Source organism: Anabrus simplex, chromosome 13 (assembly GCF_040414725.1).
Source record: "Anabrus simplex isolate iqAnaSimp1 chromosome 13, ASM4041472v1, whole genome shotgun sequence".
Taxonomy (NCBI): Eukaryota; Metazoa; Arthropoda; class Insecta; order Orthoptera; family Tettigoniidae; genus Anabrus; species Anabrus simplex.
In genome coordinates this window covers 52,322,163-52,345,605 of record NC_090277.1, presented here as the reverse complement: position 1 = coordinate 52,345,605, position 23,443 = coordinate 52,322,163, and the positions used below count along the sequence as shown (strand labels likewise).

The 23,443-nt window shown below is 42.2% G+C and overlaps 2 protein-coding genes across 2 annotated transcripts; both read right to left on the bottom strand.

Annotated features, from left to right (window-relative positions):
• Window positions 1-36: 36 nt before the first annotated feature.
• LOC136884756 (cuticle protein 21-like) lies at window positions 37-4,207 on the bottom strand. The gene is made up of 2 exons (XM_067157046.2): window positions 4,196-4,207; window positions 37-645 (listed from the first exon to the last, which is right to left on the bottom strand). The coding sequence occupies exons 1-2, from the start codon at window positions 4,205-4,207 to the stop codon at window positions 37-39; spliced, it is 621 nt and encodes a 206-aa protein (XP_067013147.2).
• Window positions 4,208-13,264: 9,057 nt separating this feature from the next.
• LOC136884757 (cuticle protein 21-like) lies at window positions 13,265-17,508 on the bottom strand. The gene is made up of 2 exons (XM_067157048.2): window positions 17,497-17,508; window positions 13,265-13,873 (listed from the first exon to the last, which is right to left on the bottom strand). The coding sequence occupies exons 1-2, from the start codon at window positions 17,506-17,508 to the stop codon at window positions 13,265-13,267; spliced, it is 621 nt and encodes a 206-aa protein (XP_067013149.2).
• Window positions 17,509-23,443: the final 5,935 nt, after the last annotated feature.

The following is a 23,443-nucleotide window of genomic DNA, read 5'->3' as shown; positions in this document are numbered from 1 at the left end:
AGAGAAGAGATTACTGGCTTAACAGATGGTTAAAGTTTAACCGTAGTAAGCCCTACCAGCCAAAGGAGCGGCGTAACCGAGGGGAGCGGCGACCTTAGCGTAGGCGGGGGCGGCATAAGCGAGGGGAGCGGCGACCTTAGCGATGGCAGGGGCGGCGTAGGCTACGGGAGCGTGTGCTACGGCGACGGGGGCGGCGACCTTAGCGACAGCGGCAACAGCGGGAGCTCTGTGTACTACAGCGTTGAATCCGTTGATGGGGTCAGCGGTGTACTCTACGGTACGGGTGGTGCCGTCAGGTTCAACAAGGCTGTAGCTACCCTGGACAACATCTCCTTGACGGCTCTCCTGCTGGTTCTTGGAGTCTCCGGTCAGAGCATCCTTGACGTCGTAAGCGTAGCTGTAGCTTGGGTTGGGGTCGAAGTCGGTGTCGACGGCGACCTTGGCAATGGCGGGAGCGGCTACAGCGACCTTAGCGACGGCGGGAGCAGCGGCGTAGGCTACGGGAGCGTGGGCGTAGGCAGGAGCGGCGTATGCTACGGGAGCGGCGTAGGCACGGGCGGCCAGAGGAGCGCCGGGTGCGTAGACGGCTGGAGCGCCGAGGAAACCGGCCTTAGCGACGGCCACGAGGGCGGCGAAGACAACGAACTGTGGGCACACAAAAGAAAACAAGTGATCAGTGATATTCGGGCTTTTATGAAAGATAATGCATTACATAATGTTTTCCAATGTGGATAATGGTTGTGTTTCCAGCCCTGTTCGGCTGGTAGTAACACTAACTCCCATAAGGTGCCGGTATTAGGTTTGTATGGTGGTAAAAAGGGAGTTCGTTTAGTTAGGTACTGTTTGTACTACTACTTCTAATATTTTTTCTATTACACCTCCCATGTTCTTCCCATTGGAATGAGGTTTCTGAAACCTTGAAAATTTTAACTTTCCAGTAAACTAAATTTACAGGCCTAGAAGATATCGCTGTTTTGCACCTTGAGATGCTCCATTACTATCAAGTGAGGTAGTTAAAACTGTTTATTCCCGTAACGTTCAGGTCCAAATTATGTATGAGCAATCTCTCAATCACTAGAAATGCAAGCCGCAAATCCAGGAGGCAGATCGTAGTTCGGAACGAACCGCCAGATGGAGGCAGACAGACAATGAATTCAGTGTCGGCTACTCATTCTTAGACAAATATTGATTAAGGTTTATAGGTATTTTAGATTTAGACTACTGTCTACGAACAATAAATTACAACATTCCTTTTACAATTATTTCTCTAAAATCTGAGATTATTTCAGTTGAAGGTATTTTTAGGCACGCCAGCGTGTTCGTCATTTAAACGAGACTTTGCATAGTTCATTTGTAAAAACACTTGTTGTCACAAGTAAGTAGAAGTGATAATAGCCAAAATTTGAGCTGCAAATTTTCGTAATTTCGTGTTCTTTAAAGCCTTAAAAAATGTTTGAATAGTCATCATGTACTCCAAATTTGCCGTGATACAGATATCAAATGAAATGAAATGGCGTATGGCTTTTAGTGCCGGGAGTGCCGAGGACATGTTCGGCTCGCCAGGCGCAGGTCTTTTGGTTTGACACCCGTAGGCGACCTGCGCGTCGTAATGAGGATGCAATGATGATGAAGACGACACATACACCCAGTCCCCGTGCCAGCGAAGTTAACCTATTATGGTTAAAATTCCCGACCCCGCCGGGAATCGAACCCGGAACTCCTATGACCAAAGGCCAGCACGCTAACCATTTAGCCATGGAAAAGGACTACATATGTCGATGAGGATACGTATTTTTTTTTTTACTGATATTTGTAGACATTAGGAATTTGCAACACGAGGATGTTATCTTCTTCGGGAATACAGTATAACTGCTTTTTTTTTTCATTTCGTGAAATTTGCCTTTATATGACTATTTCGTTAGTTAAAATGTTTCATGAACAATTTCCAACTGGAATAAAGCTATTATTCGCCGTTGATTGTTATACAGTTTTACGGTACAAAACAGTGAAGTACAAATGGTCACTGACCTTCCACTTCTTACGTCAAGAATGTCTTTAAACCAGTAAATATCCATAAATAGTCTAAGTGAAATTAACATCAGATAAAGTTTGTCCACTTGTGTCAAGCTGATGAGTTTCAAATTTCCTATTCGACCTCCCTCAGTCAATTCTTTCTCTCTTCCGAAGTAACTGCTCCAAGAGTTCCAAATGAAACATTTTTAACCGCTATTGTTTATGCAAATATATCTACAGTATAGTCGGATAGGTTGCAGAATCCTAGCACAGATATTCTAGTGATATTTGACTTACTTTAGTGTGATCGCGAATAATTCAGTAATTCATGTAAAAAACAGATAATATACGAAGTATATCCAGATTTTGAACTAACTTCACGAATTCAATGAGGTTTATTTGAACGAACTGCTGGAGGTTTCGACTACTGTGTAACAACGTCGGTCATAGGTTCAAATCCCTTACGAGGCCACATCTCGTGAAGCATAATGTGACGTAATCTGGCATTGTTTCTACCAGCGATTGACAGGCTCGTATCTTCCCTGTATAATACCACTTCGTCAACTCTTGTGTTCTTCTTATTACTTTCATTAGTCCAGGAAGTCCTTCTTTTCTCATTTTACTAGGCCCTTAATTTTCTTTAAATTTATACATCCATTACTTCGATTGACGTTGAGAGGACTTGATCATTCAGTTTGTCTCCTAGAGCAACAATAATATTCATTTCAGTGTGGTTATATTTCTAGTCCAGATCCCGTGAGATCTCCGAAGTTCAGCAACATTGGGTGTGGTCAAGAATTGGAGGGGTTGCCATGTGCTGTTGGTGGGGGGTTAGAGAATGGAGGAGCGCAAAGGAGCTGGCCACCCTACCCCACGTAAACTCCGGCTCAGGCATACCTCTGTGGAGGTTCGGACCTGCCTTTGGGTAGAATACACCCTTACTTTACCTTACCTTCAAACTTCCTTGACTCCAACATCAGATTCGAATGCTAATCCTGTGTTTGTTATTTAATACGACTGTACATTCCCTAGATTGATTTCATTTCTCAGTAGTTTGTTTCATAATCCTTTTCCTGTCATCTCCGACGCAATAAATTCCCTTTCGTAATACGCTGTTTCTTATTCCGTCGATAGAAGATAACCTAGGTCAGTGTAACTTTCACACCCATTGTGAACTCTGACGTAGCCAACAAATATTTTACCTACGTGAGGGAACCTCAGTTCTTTAAGGCTACGGCCATTTCTTTCCCACTTCTATCCGCTTCCTATCCCATCGTTTCCATAAGACTTTCATATGTCGTTGCGGCGTGAACGAAAAATCTCGTTTCGAATTTTCACTTTATGTTTATCTCAGCTTACACTTCTATGCACGGTTTCCATATCACCGTGAAAAAATGGTTCAATTTCTGCTCATTGGTTTCGGAACACACTCCCGATATACTCAGCGTTCAGGGCAAGTTGATTAAGTAAGTTTGTGTGCAGTATCAAAACCCAACTTAATTTATAAGAGTTTAAATTCGGTTGATTCGAAATGTTAACTGGAATCTTTCCCAAGTAATTCTCTGGGTACTTAGTGTTCCCCACAAGGTACTATCATCCCATCAACACAGTAATTAAAGCTGAGAGGACTTTACCTCGTGGTGAAGCAACTTGAATTTTCAAACCATTTACCATCATTCTATTATCTTCTGTCCATCTTGCAACATTGTCTGTGTCTTTTTGTAGTTTGTCACAATCTTGAAATTAATTTACTCTGTGGTGTATAACATTATCAGCTGTACATTTAGGAGACGGAGGTGAAGGGGCTGATCCTCATCGTCGACTGTCCTGAGAATGGTTGTCCGTGGTTTTTCCATTCTCCTACACTAAGGATAATGCCGGGTCACTTCGTATTTTAGGCCTGAGAGACGGCGTTGCCGAAATGAAAACTTCTACCTACCCAAGATTGAAGCGATATGGAATATTGGAGGCACAAACATGCACGTTCACTCATTCACTCACTAGTGTATCGAATGAGAGGAAAAAGCCACTGTAGTTCCTCTATAAAAAACACTCCGATAACATCTGGAACTATTTAACACTTTCCTGATATTACCTCTTAGATCTGTTAAGAGTACTGCACGATTCTCGCACTCTTTGAAGCACAAACAAACTGGCTTCACGAACCACTGGCTCCACTCACCTTGTATGCCATTGTTGGTTGATCGTTGACGAGAAGATAATGTTTCTCGGTTTTGTGTCCACTTTATATAGTATTGTGCGCTGTGGTGTAATTGAGGCAGGTTGGTTTCTCGAGGAGGCGGAGAGCCACGCCTGGTCACTTTGAACTTGACCCACATTATTCTACCCCTAGGTACGGTCTCTCTTTACTGACACAGTTTGGGCTGCACCCATACATTATTCTGGTGCAATACTCGTTACGAGAATTGTAGCGAAAAATATCTCACTTCACCTCAAATGGATGTGACTTTTGTCTGTTGACTGCGATTGGAATAGCGAGCGCTTTTGTGACGAGTTACTGACTGCACCACTTAGCTATCTCGCCCTCTGCCTCACCGTATTGGAATACATAGTCTACATATATTTATACTGATTATCGAATTGAGGTATGGTAGCTTACGAAAACGACAGAGTGAATGGGATCAAACTTCGAAGGGTCCAATTACAAAATCATTCTTGCCCATTTTGACACGCAGATTTTTGCAACGAATTTCACCGCGATGGTAACATGGCATGGGAAATTCATAGCCTATGCACGAATCTACTATAGACTGGTGTAGCAAGGGGAGAGGTGATACTCCCACGTGGCGCGTCCCAAGTGGCGGATAGAGGGGTCCTAACCGGCTTGCTGGGGGACTTAGGGGAAATAAAATACCTCTCGCGGACCAAACACACAAACCCCTGTGGGTGGGGGATGCAGACGAAGAATACGTTCACGGTTTCCCCTGCCTGTCGTAAGAGGCGACTAAAAGGGGCGACCAAGGGATGATTGAAATAGAACCATGAAACTACTTGTGATTAGTACCACTATATGAGCGACATTATGGTTCTGGCTTGCCTATGATTAGTACTCACTATATACGGAACACGACGGGATAGCGCGAGTCCCTGTGGTTAGTACACGTATGTGATGAGCACCATAGGTTTGCGTTGCCTGTAAATGGCGCCGCAATGTGCAAAAAACCATAGGTCTGTATTACATGTGCGAATTTCATTACCTGTGAGTAGTACCATACTGTGTGGAATACTGCTACTTTTGATTAGTACCGCAACATGAAAAGTACCATAGTTCATCATCGATTCAGTATTATCCTATAGACGCAGTCTCTTGGTCAGTGATACTATTATTTCACGTCAGTTTCTGTGAATGCGAGACATTCCGGGTAGGATCCACTGATTGTTTTAAATTCATATCCATCCATGCATCATTCGTCCTCACGTTTTGTATTCTGGTCAGTGGAGGATTTTGAACTTTTAATTTGTCATTCCATTTCGTCTCATTTCGTACCATTTGGGGTCGATGACCTAGATGTTAGGTCCCTTTAAACAACAAGCATCATCATCATCATCATCATCATCATCATCATCCTTTCAACATTTTAGCTCGGGAAGTGCTAGACTTTTGAGCTCAATTTGGCAGTTTCGATCGTTCCGCATTCCGTTGGTATTTGAAAGTGCTCTTATACAGGAAGTCAGCAGATAGATAGTCGGTAGATTTACTAGTACGCTCTAGAACTCCGACGGGGCAAAGTTCCTGCGTCTGCGAAAACCAAAAGTGGTTCGTTGGATGTAAAATATTATTATTATTATTATTATTATTATTATTATTATTATTATTATTATTATTATTATTATTATTATTATTATTCATTTTAGCCAACTATAAACCACGTAAATAACTCTTCATGATTTCAGTTTTGTTTTGCTCTAGTATTCCTTCATTCTCTTGTTTACACCTTCTTTCGTTTCAGCCGACCAATGTTGTTTCTTCTTTGTCACTTTTTCTGGCCCTAGGAACTCTCAAATGTGTGTGTATGTTGTTCGTGAAAGCGGTTCTGTTGTGGATATCTTGATTTTTTTACAGCGTTATGCCTATTTTCAGCGCGATAGAACTAATTTTGCTTATGTTGATTTTTCTTCTGGCAAAAACTCTTCATCTGGGCACTGAACATTTTCCTCCGTTCTTTAGTCCATGACTTATTAGTCCTGCTTTTTATTTTCTCAGCAAAATGGTGGTTGTTGACTGCTTTTTTGAATTTGAGTCGATCTCGAGAACAAATGGCAAATAAGTTAATATGGGAAGGGCACCTGATTGAGAAAGTGATGTTACCAACTAGAGGGAATACTATTCTAGATGTTGTTCTGGTAAAACCAGAAGATCTCTATAGAGAAACCGAAGTAAAAGACTGTATTAGTGATCACGAAGCTTTTTTTGTGGTAATTAAAAATAAATGGGAAGGAAAGGAAGAGATAAAAATTAGGACTATTAGGCAGTACCATATGGCTGATAAAATAGGCATGAGGGAGTTTCAATAAGTAACTATGATCGGTGGTAAACGGTAAATAAAAATGTAAACAGACTCTGGGATGGGTTTAAAGCAATTGTTGAGGAATGTGAAAATAGGTCTGTACCTTTAAAGGTGGTAAGGAATGTTAAAGTTCCACTATATTATAACAGGAAAATAGAGAGACTAAGAAGGAGGTGCAGGTTGGAAAGAAATAGTTAGAAATGGCTGTGGAAGTAAGGAGAAATTGAAAGAACTTACTAGGAAAATGAATCTAGCAAAGAAGTCAGCTAAGGATAACATGGTGGCAAGCATAATTGGTGGCCATACTAATTTTAGTGAAAAATGAAAGAGTATGTATAGGTACTTTAAGGCAGAAACAGGTTCAAAGGAGGACATTCCAGGAATCATTAAAAAGGAAGGGGAGTGTGTATGTGAGGATCTTCAAAAGGAAGAAGTATTCACTCAGCAGTATGTAAAGATTGTTGGTTACAAGGATAATGACCAGATAGAGGAGGTGACTAATACTAAAGAAGTATTAAAATTTACCTACGACAGGAATGACATTTGCAGTAAGATACAAAAGTTGAAAACTAGAAAAGCAGCTGGAATTGATAAGATTTCGGGGATTTACTAAAGACAATGGGTTGGGATATCGTACCATATCTAAAGTACTTGTTTGATTATTGTTTGCATGAAGGAATTTCACCAGATGAATGAAGAGTTGCTATTGTAGGCCCTGTATATAAAGGAAAGGGTGATGGAAATAAAGCTGAAAATTACAGGCCAGTCATTTTGACATGCATTGTATGTAAGCTTTGGGAAAGCATTCTTTCTGATAATATGACATGTTTGCGAAATTAATAACTGGTTTGATAGAAGGCAGTTTGGGTTTAGTAAAGGTTATTCCACTGAAGCCCAACTTGTAGGATTCCAGCAAGATATAGCAGATATCCTGGGTTCGGGAGGTCAATTGGACTGTATCGCGATTTACCTGTCTAAGGCATTTGATAGGGTAGATCATGGGAGACTACTGGCAAAAATGAGTGCAATTGGACTTGATAAAAGAGTGACTGAATGGGTGGCTCTGTTTCTAGAAAATAGAACTCAGAGAATTAGAGTAGGTGAAGCTTTATCTGTCCCTGTAATAATTAAGAGAGGAATTCCTCAAGGCAGTATTATTGGACCTTTGTTTTCTTATACATAATGATGATATGTGTAAAGAAGTGGAATCAGAGATAAGGCTGTTTGCAGATGATGTTATTCTGTATAGAGTAATAAATAAGTTAAAAGATTGTGAGCAACTGCAAAATGACCTCGATAATGTTGTGAGATGGGCAGTAGGCAATGTTATGGTGATAAACGGGGTTAAAAGTCAGGTTGTGAGTTTCACAAACAGGAAAAGTTCTCTCAGTTTTAATTACTGCTTTGATGGGGTGAAAGTTACCTTTGGGGATCTTTGTAAATACCCAGGTATTAATATAAGGGAAGACCTTCATTGGGGTAATCACATAAATATGATTGTAAATAAAGGGTACAGATCTCTGCACATGGTTATGAGGGTTTTTAGGGGTTGTAGTAATGATGTAAAGGAGAGAGCATATTTGTCTCTGGTGAGACCCCAGCTAGAGTATGGTTCCGGTGTATGGGACCCTCACCAGGATTACTTGATTCAGGAACTGGAAAAAATCTAAAGAAAAGCAGCACGATTTGTTCTGGGCGATTTCCGACAAAAGAGTAGCGTTTACAAAAATGTTGCAAAGTTTGAGCTGGGAAGACTTGGGTGAAAGGAAACGAGCTGCTCGACTAAGTGGTATGTTCCGAGCTGTCAGGGGAGAGATGGCGTGGGAGGACATTAGTACACGAAAAAATGTGGGTGACGTCTTTAAAAGTAGGAAAGATCACAATACGAAGATAAAGTTGGAATACTAGGGGACAAATTGGGGCAAATATTCGTTTATAGGGAGGGGAGTTAAGGATTGGAATAACTTACCAAGCGAGATGTTCAATAAATTTCCAATTTCTTTGCAATCATTTGAGAAAATGGTAGGAAAACAACAGATAGGGAATCTGCCATCTGGGCGACTGCCCTAAATGCAGATCAGTAGTGACTGATTGATCTAAATAATTTCCTAAATAAATATTATTGTGAATCTCCTAAGGGCTATGGCCTCCTGCAATGCAGAGGCACTCTCAGTTTAACTCATCAGGTGAGCAGGTCCTGAAGGCAAAGAGTGGAAAGAGCTAGGAAAAATTGTGTGCAGAGATCACTAACCTTACGGGATACACATTTGGTTCAAGCCGTGTGACAAGCTAGAACGAAGAATACAGCCACGTTATCCCCTGCCTGTCGTAAGAGGCGACTAACAGGGGCGGCCAAAGGATGATTGTATTAGAACCATGAAACTACTTGTGATTAGTTGCAACAGAGTGCGTTGCCGGCTTCTACAGTACCTGTGATTAGTACCACTTTAGGAGCGAGTCCATGGTTCTGGCTTGGCTATGATTAGTACCCACTATATGAGGAACACCACGGGATAGTGCGGGTCCCTCTGGTTAATACGCGTATGTGATGAGCACCATAGGTTTGCGTTGCCTGTAAATGGCGTCGCAATGTGCGAAACACCATAGGTCTGTATTCCATGTGCGAATTTCATTACCGGTGAGTAGTACCATACTGTGTGGAATGCCGCGAATCTACGCTACTTTTGATTAGTACCGCAACCTGACAAATACCATGGTTCTACTTTCCTAGCGATAAGAACCATTATGAGGTGCCGATGACTTTGATTTTGGACTCCTTTGGACTGCAAGCATGATCGATTCAGTAATACTATTGCTTCACGTCAGTTTCTGTGAATGTGAGTCATTGTGGGTCGGATCCAGTGATTGTTCTAAATTCATACCCATCTATTCATTCTTCGTCCTCACATTTTGAACTCTGGTCAGTGGAGGATTTTGGACTTTTAATTTGTCATTCCATTTCGTCTCTTTTCGTACCATTAGGAGCGGATGACCCCTTTAAACAACAGGCATCATCATCATCATCATCATCATCAGCGTCTTTTCCAACTCTTTCTTTTGCCATTACCTATGTATGTTGAGTATTCAGCCCGAAGGCTGGTTTGATCCTCCACAGTTCCGCCAAAAAGTGTCATCTGTGCTGGCCTTTGGTCCCAGGGGGCCCGGGTTCGATTACCGGCAGGGTCGGGAATTTTCACCATAAATGGTTAATTTCGCTGACACGGGGACTGGATGTATGTGTCGTCTCCATCATTATTTCATCCTCATCACGATACGCAGGTCGCCTCCGGGAGTCAAAAATCGAAATTCCTGCATCTGGTGAACCGAACTTGTCCTCGGACACTCCCGGCACTAAAGGCCATACGCTATTTCATTTCATTTTTTCAATGATTCCGCCGCGAGTTCCTAATGCACACCATTTGCTGTACTCTTTTTTTTTTCCTTTACCCAACCGCAAGTAAACTCCGGCTCAGGAATACCTCTGCGGAGGTTCGGACCTGCCTTCGGGCAGAACAACCCCTTACCTTACCTACCTTTTTTCCTTAGCTTTCCTCTTAACTTCCTTGTGCTATGTTCTTCGTGTTGGATGCTGTCTGCATTTCTTACGTCAAGTCTCTGAACGCACAGTTTCCTTTCTTCTGCCAGATTGCGCAATGATGCTTTTTCTAGTAAGTGACGTGTGATTCACTTTACGTAGGTACTTACTTTAGTTGAAAAATCTGTTCACAATCTGAAGAAGCAAAGACAAAACCAGCGGACAATATCGGTACATTTCTAGAAACTTATTTAAACTATGAAGTACTGTAGAGTGTTCGTCATTTTGATTGTGCCAAGACGGCGAAGAGGGAGAGTTCAAAAGTTAAAGGGTGAATTAATAGGATTATGGGTCGCAGATCTCGACTAGAGTTTTTTGATAACCCGTATAAAGGCTATGAAGGCCACGTACAGAGGCGAACTCCTGAAAGTGAGTGAATTAAAAGGAAGCGAGTGAAGCGGGCATAGATGGCATTTACGGACCTTATTTTTATTTTTAGTTAAAATAATTTGAAGCTCTTTGGTTGAACAATGTTCAATATCACTTAAAATCTCTCCGTGCACTGTGCATCGGTGCCGCTCGGTATGGCTCGGATCAACGCTTCGTCTCTGGGCTACTCGGCTATGCTCGGCTCTACTCGGCTATACTCGGCTCTACTCGGCTCAACTCAGCCCGGATTTGGAGCGCTACGACGCAAGTGGGGAGAGGGAGACAGGGGGAGCGAGCGAGACAGGCGTGAGGAAAGAGAGAGTTAGCGCTATTGCTCCAAATCGAGGAGTGGGGGGTCTGCACTCTGGTCAACCAAGCCAAGTCGTCTTTTGCATCGTGCACAGTGCATGCACCCTGAGAGGCCCTGACTTAAAGTCTCATCAACAGCTTCCTCTTACTCTTCATGTTCTCACACATCCTCTGACAATGTTGCACTCACCACTTCCACACTAATGACTGCCACTAGAACATTAAAATGGAAGCCATTACTGTCCCCACGTGCAGTGGTCTTAAGGAATCTGTATGTTTCACGAAGTGCTGCGAGTCCTCAGAAATAAAATTCACTTGGCCACAACGGTAATTGTTGCGGTTTTAAGGAGAATATTCCGTACAGTTTACATCTTTCTTTGACACTTTTTGAAGGAATCCATGAGCTGCGATGCTTCTTTTTGTTGGAAGAATAACAAATCTAAAAGTTACAAAAATGGGTTGTGCCCATTTTTTAAAACCACCTAAAAATTCGCTGGCAGAAGGTTGGTTTGGATCCTAATATTCAGTTTTATATTTCTTGTTTCCTGTTCTACGTGTGTAGAGGAAGGTAGAGATATTAGCTCGAAGGCAATACTGGGAGCATAATTGTGCGTTCCGTAGATAGAGATGGGAATTATAGGCACGAATAGGTTAGAATGCAAATGTATTTGAACAAGGCGCAAGTGTATGTTACCCGCATGACGGTTCTGCGGTGAGATTTGCATAAATATTATCGATGTGAATTATCAGAACCCCTAAAATTTATGCAACTCCCCGACATATCTGTAGAGCGGCTAGTTTTCACTTGCGCCTTGTTCAAATTCTAACCTATTCGTGCCTATAATTCCCATCTCTAACCGTAGAACGGGTATACTTTGCATCTTCAGTGTTACTTTGCACCAGAAATGAAAACCGATTTACCCCGATCTGCTGGACAGAAATCTTACTGAAGTTATATAGTTCCGGCATAGTCCAATAGATGGAACTGAGTGGCTAAGACGGTTGAGGCGCTGGCCTTCTGACCCCAACTTGGCAGATTCGATCCTGGCTCAGTCCGGTGATATTTGAAGGTGCTCAAATATGTCAGCCTCGTGGCGGTCGATTTACTGGTACATAAAAGAACTCCTCCGGGACAGAATTCCTTAACTCCTAAAACAGTAAAAGTAGTGAGTGGGACGTAAATCAAGTAGCATTATTTATTATTATTATTATTATTATTATTATTATTATTATTATTATTATTATTATTATTATTATTATTATTATTATTATTATAGTATGGCCTCAGCTACCTTGTACAGACATTTCAATTTGACGCCATCTGGCTGTCTGCTCGTCAATTTCGATGTTCTGTTTTTCTCTAGGCTCACTAGATGGCAGGCCGAGTAAACTGAAACTCTCTTGGGCGTGTGTGGCTGAGATTTAGTGAATTTTGTCGGGCAAAAACCAAACGTGTCACCAGAGTTCTTTTACATGCCGACATCGTGCGACATGGAGTGTCGAATGGACTTTTTTTTACGCCTTTCAAAAATCCGGCTACCTCTGCCGGGTTTGAAGCCGCTATCTTGAGATCTGGTGGCTGACACTCTACCACTGATCCACAAAGGCAGCTATCGAACTTCAAAGCATGTCTTAAAGAAAGTTAATAGACATTATCGCCATTTTGGTTCATCTGTTTTCATGTGTTTATTCTTATTTCTTTAAACTGTTCAAGAAAAAGCCGGAAAAATCCGTAAAACTGATAAATTATCACATGAATGGTAGGAGGTTATTTTAGGATTTGACCCCCCCCCCCAAAGAGATTTAATAAGCGGGGTATTTTTCAAATTCCTGAACTTGAGAGGAAATTGTAAAATAAAGCCAGTTAGTTCAACTTCGTACACAGTGTTTGCTGTTTTAAATTATACATTGTTCATTACATTATTGTAGGATTTAGATTATAATTGCAGTATGTAATTCTTTTAGAATAGTATTTCTTTATTTAAGACTTGTTATTTCTCATGGATAATAATGTGGTGCCTTTGTTTCTTGCCATACTCTTGGTTATTCCGTACTGTAGCTTTGCACGAGAGTCTAGATCACAATAAAACTAATAATATAATTGATAACTCGTTATTACACACACGAGCATTCCTCCTCACACATCACCTTCAAAGTTTTGTGTATTTTCCGGTGTTCTAACGTCTCTTCTTACCAACTATAAAAAGCAATGCAACTTATACCCAATTTAAAGTAGTCTTGGAATGGCCACCTTGACCAGGCAAGATTGCTGCTCCTAAAAGCTTTCCGTTGACCAAAGATGAGCAGGAATTTGCAGGTGTTAAGAAATAAGTCAGATAACATTGTACTTCAAACTTTATTTGTATATTTACATTTTAATCTAAGTAGAAATAAATAATTGCAGGTTGTACAGAGAGAAGAGATTACTGGCTTAGCAGAAGGTTAAAGTTTAACCGTAGTAAGCCCTACCAGCCAGAGGGGCGGCGTAACCGAGGGGAGCGGCGACCTTAGCGTAGGCGGGGGCGGCATAAGCGAGGGGAGCAGCGACCTTGGCAATGGCAGGGGCGGCGTAAGCTACGGGAGCGTGAGCTACGGCGACGGGGGCGGCGACCTTGGCGACAGCGGCAACAGCGGGAGCTCTGTGTACTACAGCGTTGAATCCGTTGATGGGGTCAGCGGTGTACTCTACGGTACGGGTGGTGCCGTCGGGCTCCACCAGGCTGTAGCTACCCTGGACAACATCTCCTTGACGGCTCTCCTGCTGGTTCTTGGAGTCTCCGGTCAGAGCATCCTTGACGTCGTAAGCGTAGCTGTAGCTTGGGTTGGGGTCGAAGTCGGTGTCGACGGCGACCTTGGCAATGGCGGGAGCGGCTACAGCGACCTTAGCAACGGCGGGGGCAGCGGCGTAGGCTACGGGAGCGTGGGCGTAGGCAGGAGCGGCGTATGCTACGGGAGCGGCGTAGGCACGGGCGGCCAAAGGAGCGCCGGGAGCGTAGACGGCTGGAGCGCCGAGGAAACCGGCTTTAGCGACGGCCACGAGGGCGGCGAAGACGACGAACTGTGGACACAGAAAAGAAAAGAAAAACTATCAGTGAAGTTGGGGATTTCATGAAAGATTTTGTACTAGATAATGTTTTCCCAAATTGGATAATGTATGTGTCCCCAGCCCTGTTTCTCTGGTAGTAACACTAACTCTCTTAATGATCCGCTATTGGTTTGTATGGTGGTAAAAATGGCGTTTGTTTAGTTAGGTACTGCTTGTACTACTACTTCTGATATTTATCCCATTGCACCTCCCATGTTCTTCCCGTTAGAATAAACATTCCGAGACTTTGAAAATTTTTTAACTTTCCAGTAAATTAAATTTACAAGCCTGGATGATCACGTTATTTTATACCTTAAGATACTCCATTACTATCAAGTGAGGCAATTAGAATAGGTTATCCCCGTTACGTTTAAGTTTAAATTATTTATGAGCAAAAAACCTGCAAAGACGGCAAGCACAGCGTAGTTTGGAACGAACTGTTTGATGCAGGCAGAGAGATAGTGACTGCAGTGCCTGTTACCTATTCTTTGACAAACACTGATTACAATTCATGTATATTTTAGGCTACTCTAAAAGAACAATAAATTACAGTGTCGTTAATGTCGTTAATTTTAATGAAATTTCTTTTACATTTACAAATCATTACACAAAAATCTGCCTGTTCGTCATTCAAGCGGGACCGACATAGTTAATTAGTGAAAATACTTGTGAGAACTAGTAGAAGCAAACATTACTAATATATGAGGCGCAAATAATCTTAATTTCATGTTCTTAGAAACTAAAAAAAAAATGTTTGATTACATGTACTCCCAATATTGTGGTGACCCAGATGTTTAAAAGATGCAACAACACACTGGGCAGTTGGCCATGCGGTTAGGGGCGCTCATCTGTGAGCTGCATCCGGGAGATAGTGGGTTCTAACACCACTGTGGACAGCCCTGAAGCTGGTTTTCCGTAGTTTCCCATTTTCACACCAGGCAAATGCTGGGGCTGTACCTTAATTAAGGCCACGGCCGCTTCCTTCTCCATTCCTAAACCTTTCCTCTCCCATCGTCGCCATAAGACCTATCTCTGTCAGTGCGACGTTAAGCAAAACAGCAGAAACAATGTCCAGTCCACTTGAAACTTTCCTGACTCTAACATCAGATTGTATTTTAGACGCTAATCTTGTGTTTGTTATGTGTTACAAATGTACATTCCCTAGATTGATTTCGTTTTCTCACCGTTTTATTTCGTAATCCTTTCCTGTCATCTCCGACCCAATAAATTCGTTTGCGTAATGTGGTGCTTCTTATTCTAACGGTACAACGTAACCTAGGTCAGTGAAACTTTCACATGTATTCTGAACTCTGACGCAGCCAGTAAGTATTTTTACCGACGTGAAGGAACCTCATTAAAGATACGGCCGCTTCCTTCCCACTTCTAGCAATTTTCTATCCCGTTATTGCCATAAGACCGTTCTGTGTCGTGCGACTTTAAAAAATTCTCAGTTCGAATTCGTACATTATGTTTAGCTTTGTGCACGTTTTTCACATCCCCTGAAATAATGGTTCTGTTTCTGCTGGTTGGATTTTCAATACACACTCTACCAAGTTCTCTTGACTGTGTGAACTAAGCATTGAACGTATTGTGTTAGAGCGCTGAATTGGAACGCGACTGAATTTATAATATCGTAGATGCTGTAGATTCGAGAGGTTTACCGGAGTTAAAAAAAAAGAAACTATAATACATTCCAGTTCCTTAGTGTTTAGAAAAGTAATTCAATTTTCAGGAGACATGCTCCTGTTGAAGGCAACTGTAAGTTTAGGATGCGTGTAATTTATACGTATCTAGTGCATAGTAAAGCGTTGTCATCAAAGGACATGAAAATCCGAGGAGTAAATTAAGATGAACTTTTAAATATCCCTAGTCTCTGAGTCAAATAGAATACGATTGGTCAGTTCTTTGTCTGCGTATAAAATAATGACTATCTTTTTGTTAACCTTTTCACTAAATACTATGATTTTTGTAATGAATCATCTCTGTATCCATGAGATATTGGAAGGTAAAGGTTTCATATATTTCTAACTTCGGCCCTAAATGGAACCACTCTACAGGGTGAAGCGAAATTCGCGCACTCGGGCGTCACAGCGCGACTGCTCACGTGCTATCATTAAAAAATGTCTCTCACAAAAGTTCGTCCTGCGAGTATATCCGGCAGAAAAAGGACGTTGAAGAGTGGCAATCTGGCAACACTGTAACCACATGTAGGGTGACTACCTCTGTCAGGACATATTAGTCGTGCTGTACAATTGGTGCAATGGATAGGGTGTGGGTTAGCATGCTTGGGGTCGAGGGGTCGATCCTGGGTTGAGGCGTATGCTTTTTATTTCGTAAATGTAGTCCAGGTGGTATGGTATCTGGCATCTTAATCGTCAACAGAGAATAAATTCAAGCCCACGACGTGGAAAGGGCGTCTTTCACATCTGACCATTGAAAACGACTGTTCGTCCATTTCTAGGATCGTAGTGTGTGAGTGCAAATGGCTTCCAGACGACCCGCTGCAATCTCTGTTGACGATTAAGATGTCAGTTACCATACCACCTGGACTGCATTTACGAAATAAAAAACATACGCCTCAACCCAGGATCGACCCCTCGACCTCCTGCATGTTAACCCAAAACGCTATCCACTGCACCAACTGTACAGCACGACTGATATGTGCCGACAGAAATAGTTACCCTACATGTGGTTACAGTGTTGCCAGATTGCCACTCTTCCACGTCCTTTTTCTGCCGGATATACTCGCAGGACGAACTTTTGTGAGAGACATTTTTTTATTGCTGGCATGTGAGGAGTCGCGCTGCGACGCCCGAGTGCGCGAATTTCGCTTCAGGCTGTATAGCTGGCTGCGTCCGTGTATATGACGTATCCTTAACGTTGGCACTAAAGTGATGGGATGTTATCTCTTTGCCACGTCACCTGTGCCACCAGCCGGGCGAAAGCGTGTTCTCGGTGACCACATTCAGGTAGAAACTAATGAAACGAGGAAATTTCAAAATTTAGAATAAGATGTGTTCAAATAAACCGGAAATTAAATAAGAAAAAGATAAAGGAACACTTAAGTCTAATGCCAAAATATACTAATTTACATCGATGATGTCGTAGTGCCAAAACTAAAAGCTGTTTCACAGAAGAAAAGACGTAGATGTCAGATTGCACTCGGGAGGATAGTGGGTTCGAACCCCTCTATCAGCAGCCTGTATCCTACTTTAGGCCACGACGGCGCCCACCTTACCTTCTCCGAAAATCACACCTCTGCCACAAATCTTCCTGGCCTGAAAGGCGGTTGTACCGTTTAGGAGGCTCACCATAGCCTGTCCAGGTATTGAATTAGAACTGTTTCGCAACCCAAGAAAACCCCTCAAACAGTTCCAGTTATATTAAATATTTTTTATAAATGCGTTCTTTCACGGGTGTATCGAATTAGAAGACAAAAAGTCACTGTAGTTACTCCATAAAAACACTCCGATAACATGTGGAACTATTTAACACTTCCCTGGTATTACCCCTTAGATCTGTTATGAGAACTGCACGATTCTCGCACTGTATGAAGCACAAACGAACTGACTTCACGAACCACTGGCTTCACTCACCTTGTATGCCATTGTTGGTTGATCGTTGACGAGAAGATAGTGTTTCTCTGGTTTGTGTCCACTTTATATAGTATTGTGCGCTGTGGTGTAATTGAGGCAGGTAGGTTTCTCAAGGAGGCGGAGTGCCACGCCTGGTCACTCTGAACTTGACCCACATCATTCTACCCCTAGGTAGGGTCTCTCTTGACTGACATAGTTTGGACTGCACCCAAACGTTCTTCTGGTGCAATACTCGTTACGAGAATTGCAGCGAAAAATTTCTCTCACATGCTTTATCTCAACATAAGCAAGACAGCTAGCTTTCAGATTTATGTGGTTGTTAATATTACGTTGTGTTTAGTGACACTGGACCTCCAGTTTTGTGTAAAATCCGAACAACATGGATGCGGCTTTCATAAATTTCTGTTTGTTGACTGGGATTCGAATCGTGACCGCCTTTGTGATGAGTAGACCTAGAATTTTAGGCTCTACATCATGTTTGTTAGGCACCTAAAACAGACTTTTAAAATAAGTAAATAGGGTTTTAAAGGGGAGAATTGGCACTCAAAATATGCTTTAAAATGTGTCAATGGGAAGTCATCATTTATACGGTATGGGTAAAGGAAAATAAAGTTTTCCTGATCGGGGAAACATGTACAGCGGGGAAATTCCAAAATTTAAAAATATGTAAGTTCATTTTATCCTAAGATAAATAGTGTGAAAATTACTACCTATTTGATACCGTACGGTGCCCCTTGTTCTAGGGCAGCTATTCTTTGTGGATTCTCTTGCTCTCTCTTAGACATAAAATGGCAAAGTCACCTCCGTACAGGCCATGAAGGCCCTTTAAAGGGTGGAAGGTAAAGACTTCCACTATCCATAACCTCGGCACTTGGTGAGGTAGAGTGGTTACCTCTACGTCCGGTTGCCTTTGCCCCGAGGAATTAACCTGGTATTCATTTCTGGTGCAGACTGACTTATCCTCAGGGCTATATGCACCTCCGGAAGAGGAAATCTCATTTCTTAAATTTTTCGACTTTCTGACGGGGAATAGAACCCACGTCCTTCCGCGTAAACCAGCACGCCTTTACCGCCTCGGCTAGGCAGCCCCTAGACAGAAAATACGGGGCAAACCGAAATTCGCGCACTCGGGCGTCGCAGCGCGACTTCTCACATGCCAGCAATAAAAAATGTCTCTCATAAAAGTTCGTCCTGCAAGTCGATCCTGGGTTGAGGCGTATATTTTTTGTCATAAATGTAGTCCAAGTGGTATGGTATCTGTCATCTTAATCATCAACAGCGATTGCAGCGGAACCTCTAGAAACCATTTCCACTACGATCCTAGAAATGGACGAACAGTCGTTTTCATTGGTCAGCTTTGAAGGACGCCCTTTCCACGTCGTGGACGTGAATTTATTCGCTGTTGACGATTAAGATGCCAGATACCATACCACCTGGAGGACATTTACGAAATAAAATACATACGCCTCAACTCAGAATCGACCCCCCCCCCACCTCCTGCATGCTAACCCAAAATTCGATCCACTGCTCTAAATATACAGCACGACTAATATGCGCTGACAGAGGTAGTTACTCTACAAGTGGTTACTGTGTTGCCAGACAGCCCCTCTAGAACGTCCTTTTTCTGCCGGATATACTCGCAGGACGAACGTTTGTGAGAGATTTTTTTTTTTGTTGCTGGTATGTGAGGAGTCGCGCTGCGACGCCCGAGTGCACGAATTTCGGTTCATCCCGTATACTTCAAAGTATTACAATATATACTTAAACTGTAACGTTATCTTTGTTTTACTTTAAGAAACTTGATATACCTATTCTTAACAGAAATAACAGCTAAATTAAGACAGAATTAAGGACATTTACCAAAAACAATTCGGCATTAAAATGAAAAGTCATAATCAGTACTGAAGTAAAACCTTAATACTAAGGTCACTGAACACAGTTACAGCACTTTAAGCATAAGGGTGTAAACGCGAACGGAATATGTGTTTATTTGTGAGGAACATTTCTACAACACTTTCATTTGCAGTTTGCTTTACAGTACATTATAATAATAGTCTGCAAATTTTCCACAGTCAGACATGTTCAAGAAATCCTTGTAGCGGCTAATGTGCAAAGTCTGGAAAAACTGGACGGCATATTACGCAGGCTAGATGAAACTCACACCCAGATTGAAAATAAACTCAATAAACCGAAGGACGTGACTGCACATTCGGTTCGATTTGCCGTACCAGAACTTGCCGAGAAAGAAGGCTGTGTCTTTTGTGTGTGAAAATTATTTTGAAAGCAAAAAAAAAAGTGCTCCACACTCACAGATGTTAGAGAGGCACAGGAAAATTTACCTACATTTTTTCAGTTCAATTTCACTAGGTAAGTCTACTCTGTCCCTAACCATTGCCCGATGTACCCTTATCAATACTGAATAACCTGGATTCTTCTGCAGTACACAAACACATGTGTCCATATTTTATCCCGCACATGTTGAACACTGAAGTTTAATAAACACTTCAGTCATTTTAATCTTATGATTTTCATTACTTGCATTTTGCTTTCATTATAGAAATTTTAGACACTAAAACGTAAAATAGCCTCTAAAAGTCCAAATAGGAATTTTAGGGCACCATAAAACTCTTTAAATTTAAGGGATTCATCATGAAATATCAAGATATGTAAAAATGTTCGTATTATTTCTTAAGGAACAAAATAGGCATTTGATTTAAAGATCATATCTGGTGATGAGCTACTGTACAGGTGAAGCCGAACTCTACCGACAAACTTTCGGATTTTCTTCAGGCATAACTTCTGAGTATAATGATATAAGGGACGTCCGACTCATTGGCTGAGTGGTCAGTGTTGAGGCTTTCAGTTCAAAGGGGTCTCGGGTTCGATTTCCGGTTTTAATCATGTTTGATTAATTCTTCTGTCTCGGGTACTGGGTGTTTGTGTTTGTTCCAACATTTTCCTCTTCATATACAGACGACACACTACACTACCAACCACCACAGTAACACGCAATAGTGATTACATCCTTCCATATAATATTGGTGAGAGGAAGAGGGAGAGTTCAAAAGCTAAAGGGTGAATTAATAGGACTAGGGGTCGCAGTTCTCGACTTCAGTTTTTGAGAGCCCATATAAAGGCTATGTAAGCCACGTATAGAGGCGACCTCCTGGAGAAGAGTGAAACAAAAGGAAGTGAAATGAAATGGCGTATGGTTTTTAGTGCCGGGAGTGTCCGAGGACAAGTTCGGCTTGTCAGGTGCAGGTCTTTTTATTTGACTCTCGTAGGCGTCCTGCGCGTCCTGTTGAGTTAAATTTCCCGACGCTGACGGGAATTGAACTCGGGACCCCTCTGACCAAAGGCCAGCACGCTGACCAGTTAGCAATGGAGCCGGACAAAGGGAAGTGAAGCGGCCACTGATGGCATTACGTACCCTACTTTTGGTTAAGATTTCTTGAAGCTCCTCGCTTAAACAATGTACAATATCACTTAAAGCCTCATCGACAACTTCCTCTTACCCTTCATGAACCTCCTCCATGTTCTCGACAATGTTGCTCAAACCACTTGCACACCAAAGGTAGCTACTGGCTGCCACTAGAATATTAAAATGGAAGCCGTTACTGTCCTCCTGACTTTTCATGAAGTGCTACGAATCCTCAGAAATGGAAATCAGTTGGCCACAACTGCAACTGTTGCAGTTTTAAGGAGAATAATCCGTGCAGTTTCCATCTTTCATATGGCAGAAACCCAAAAATACAGATTGTTTCTAAATTCGACCGTCAAACTTGGTGTCGAATAGTTAACATTCTTTGACATTTTTTTGAAGGAATCCATGAGCTGCGATGCTTTGTTTCGGTGGAAGAATAAAAATTGTAGAAGTTACAAAAATGGGTTGTACCTCAATTTTTTAAAAGCACACTGTCTCTGCTGACCTGAGCTAGTGAGCAGACGTGCGTGGTAACGATCCGGAAGTGCAGGAAAAGCAGTATGGGCGTAGCAGTGCAGCAGTATAGGAGTGTGATAGGGCGATGGCACAACCGGGTCAAGCGGATCAAGACGGAGTGTAAATTAGGAATTAATAAAGAAATAGGCTGACAGAGCTAATGATGGCGGCAGCTATAGTGGATATTTTATTCGTCATCGGACGCGTCGAGATGAATCCAGGCCCATTGACATGGGAGGACGTGGAGAAAATCAAGGAAATTGTCCACGATGCTTCTCAGGCTGACCAGACCAAAGAAATGTTCGAAGCACAGTTTCAACAAATTTTTCAAACCACGTAAAATTTCGCTGGCAGAAGCTTGGTTTGGATCCTAATTTTCAGCTTAATATTTCTTGTTTCCTGTGGCACGTTTGTAGAGGAAGGTAGAGGTATTAGCTCGAAGGCATTACTGGGAGCGTAATTGTGCGTTCCGTAGAACAGGTGTAGTGTGCATCTTCGGCGTTATTTTGTACCAAAAGTAAAAACAGATTTACCCCGATCTACTGGACAGAAATCTAACGGAAGTTATATACACTGACTGAGCAAATGTCACGGGATAGCGGAGCACTGATGCGCAGGTGTGTTGTCTGCGCACCACACGCCCCCTGTGCCAGCGGAAGTTGTATAGGAGGCCTTGTGAGCAGTGGTTGTGCATGTGATAGGTGTAACATGGAATGTAGTCGTGATCTTACACCGTTCGAACGGGGTATGGTGGTCGGTGCCCGACGGATGGGAAGTGTCCAGGGTGTATCGTGAATGGTTGAATGTGGGTGTCACCGTCCACAACAGAGGAACGACCTGCCGTCCAGCCACCCTCGATGACCGTGACCGGCGACATCTGAGACGGCTTGTCAATAGTGACAAACGGGCAACCGTGCAACAAATCACGGCTCAATTCAACACAGGCCGTGCTAGACACTTCTCCCATTGGACAATCCGTAGGAACATGGGTTCTTTTGGGGGTATGGGAGCTGGCGCCGCACACGGGTGCCACTGTCAACCCAACGTCATCGGGCACAACGACGCGCATTTGTCGCCATTCACCAGAGATGGACACTGGAACAATGCTGTAACGTGATATGGTCGGACGAGTCACGATTTCAACTGCTCCATGCCGATCGGAGGCACCGTGTATGGCGCAGACCACATGAAGCGATGGATCCCGCCTGCAGTGCCAGAGGAGGCCCCACTCGCTATTAGGTGACTATCCCATGACATTTGCTAAGTCAGTGTAGTTTTGGCATAGTCCAGTAAATGGAAACTCAAAGCATGTCTTTAACAATTTTAATAGACATTCTCTCCACTTTCTTTCATCTGTTTTTGTGTGTTCATTCTTATTTTCTTAAGCTATTCAACAAATATTTGGAAAAATCCATCAAACTGTTAAATTATCCTATGAATTGTAGGAGCTTATTGGAGGATTAGACGCCCCCATAGAGTTTTATTAAGCGGGGTATTTTTCGAATGCCTGAACTTGAGAGGGAATTGTAAAATTGAAGCCAGTTAGTTCAACTTCGTATACAGTGTTTGTTGTTATAAATTGTACTTTGTTCATTAGATTATTGTAGGATTAGGATTGCAGTATGCAATTCCTTTAAAATTTATTAGCGACAGAAACACTTAAACTAACAAGAACTGGAGGTCTCGAAAAACTAGAGAAGGTAGAAAGTAAAATTTTGAGAAAAATACTGGGAGGTAAACGAAATAATAATGGAGAATACAAATCAAACAGCGAGCTATATTTGAAAATTGAAAAACTAATTGGTGTAATGAGGAAAAGACAACTACAATTTTTTGGACACGTTTACAGAATGGATGACAGACTAACCGAATGCATCTTCAACTTTCTGAATAGTTACAAACCTAAACCCGCATAGTTAATTGGAATTGAGAAAGACATGAAAAATGCTGGAATTAAAACAGAAACAAGCAAAAATAGAACACTTTTTAAAGAAGCCCTTCAAAAGG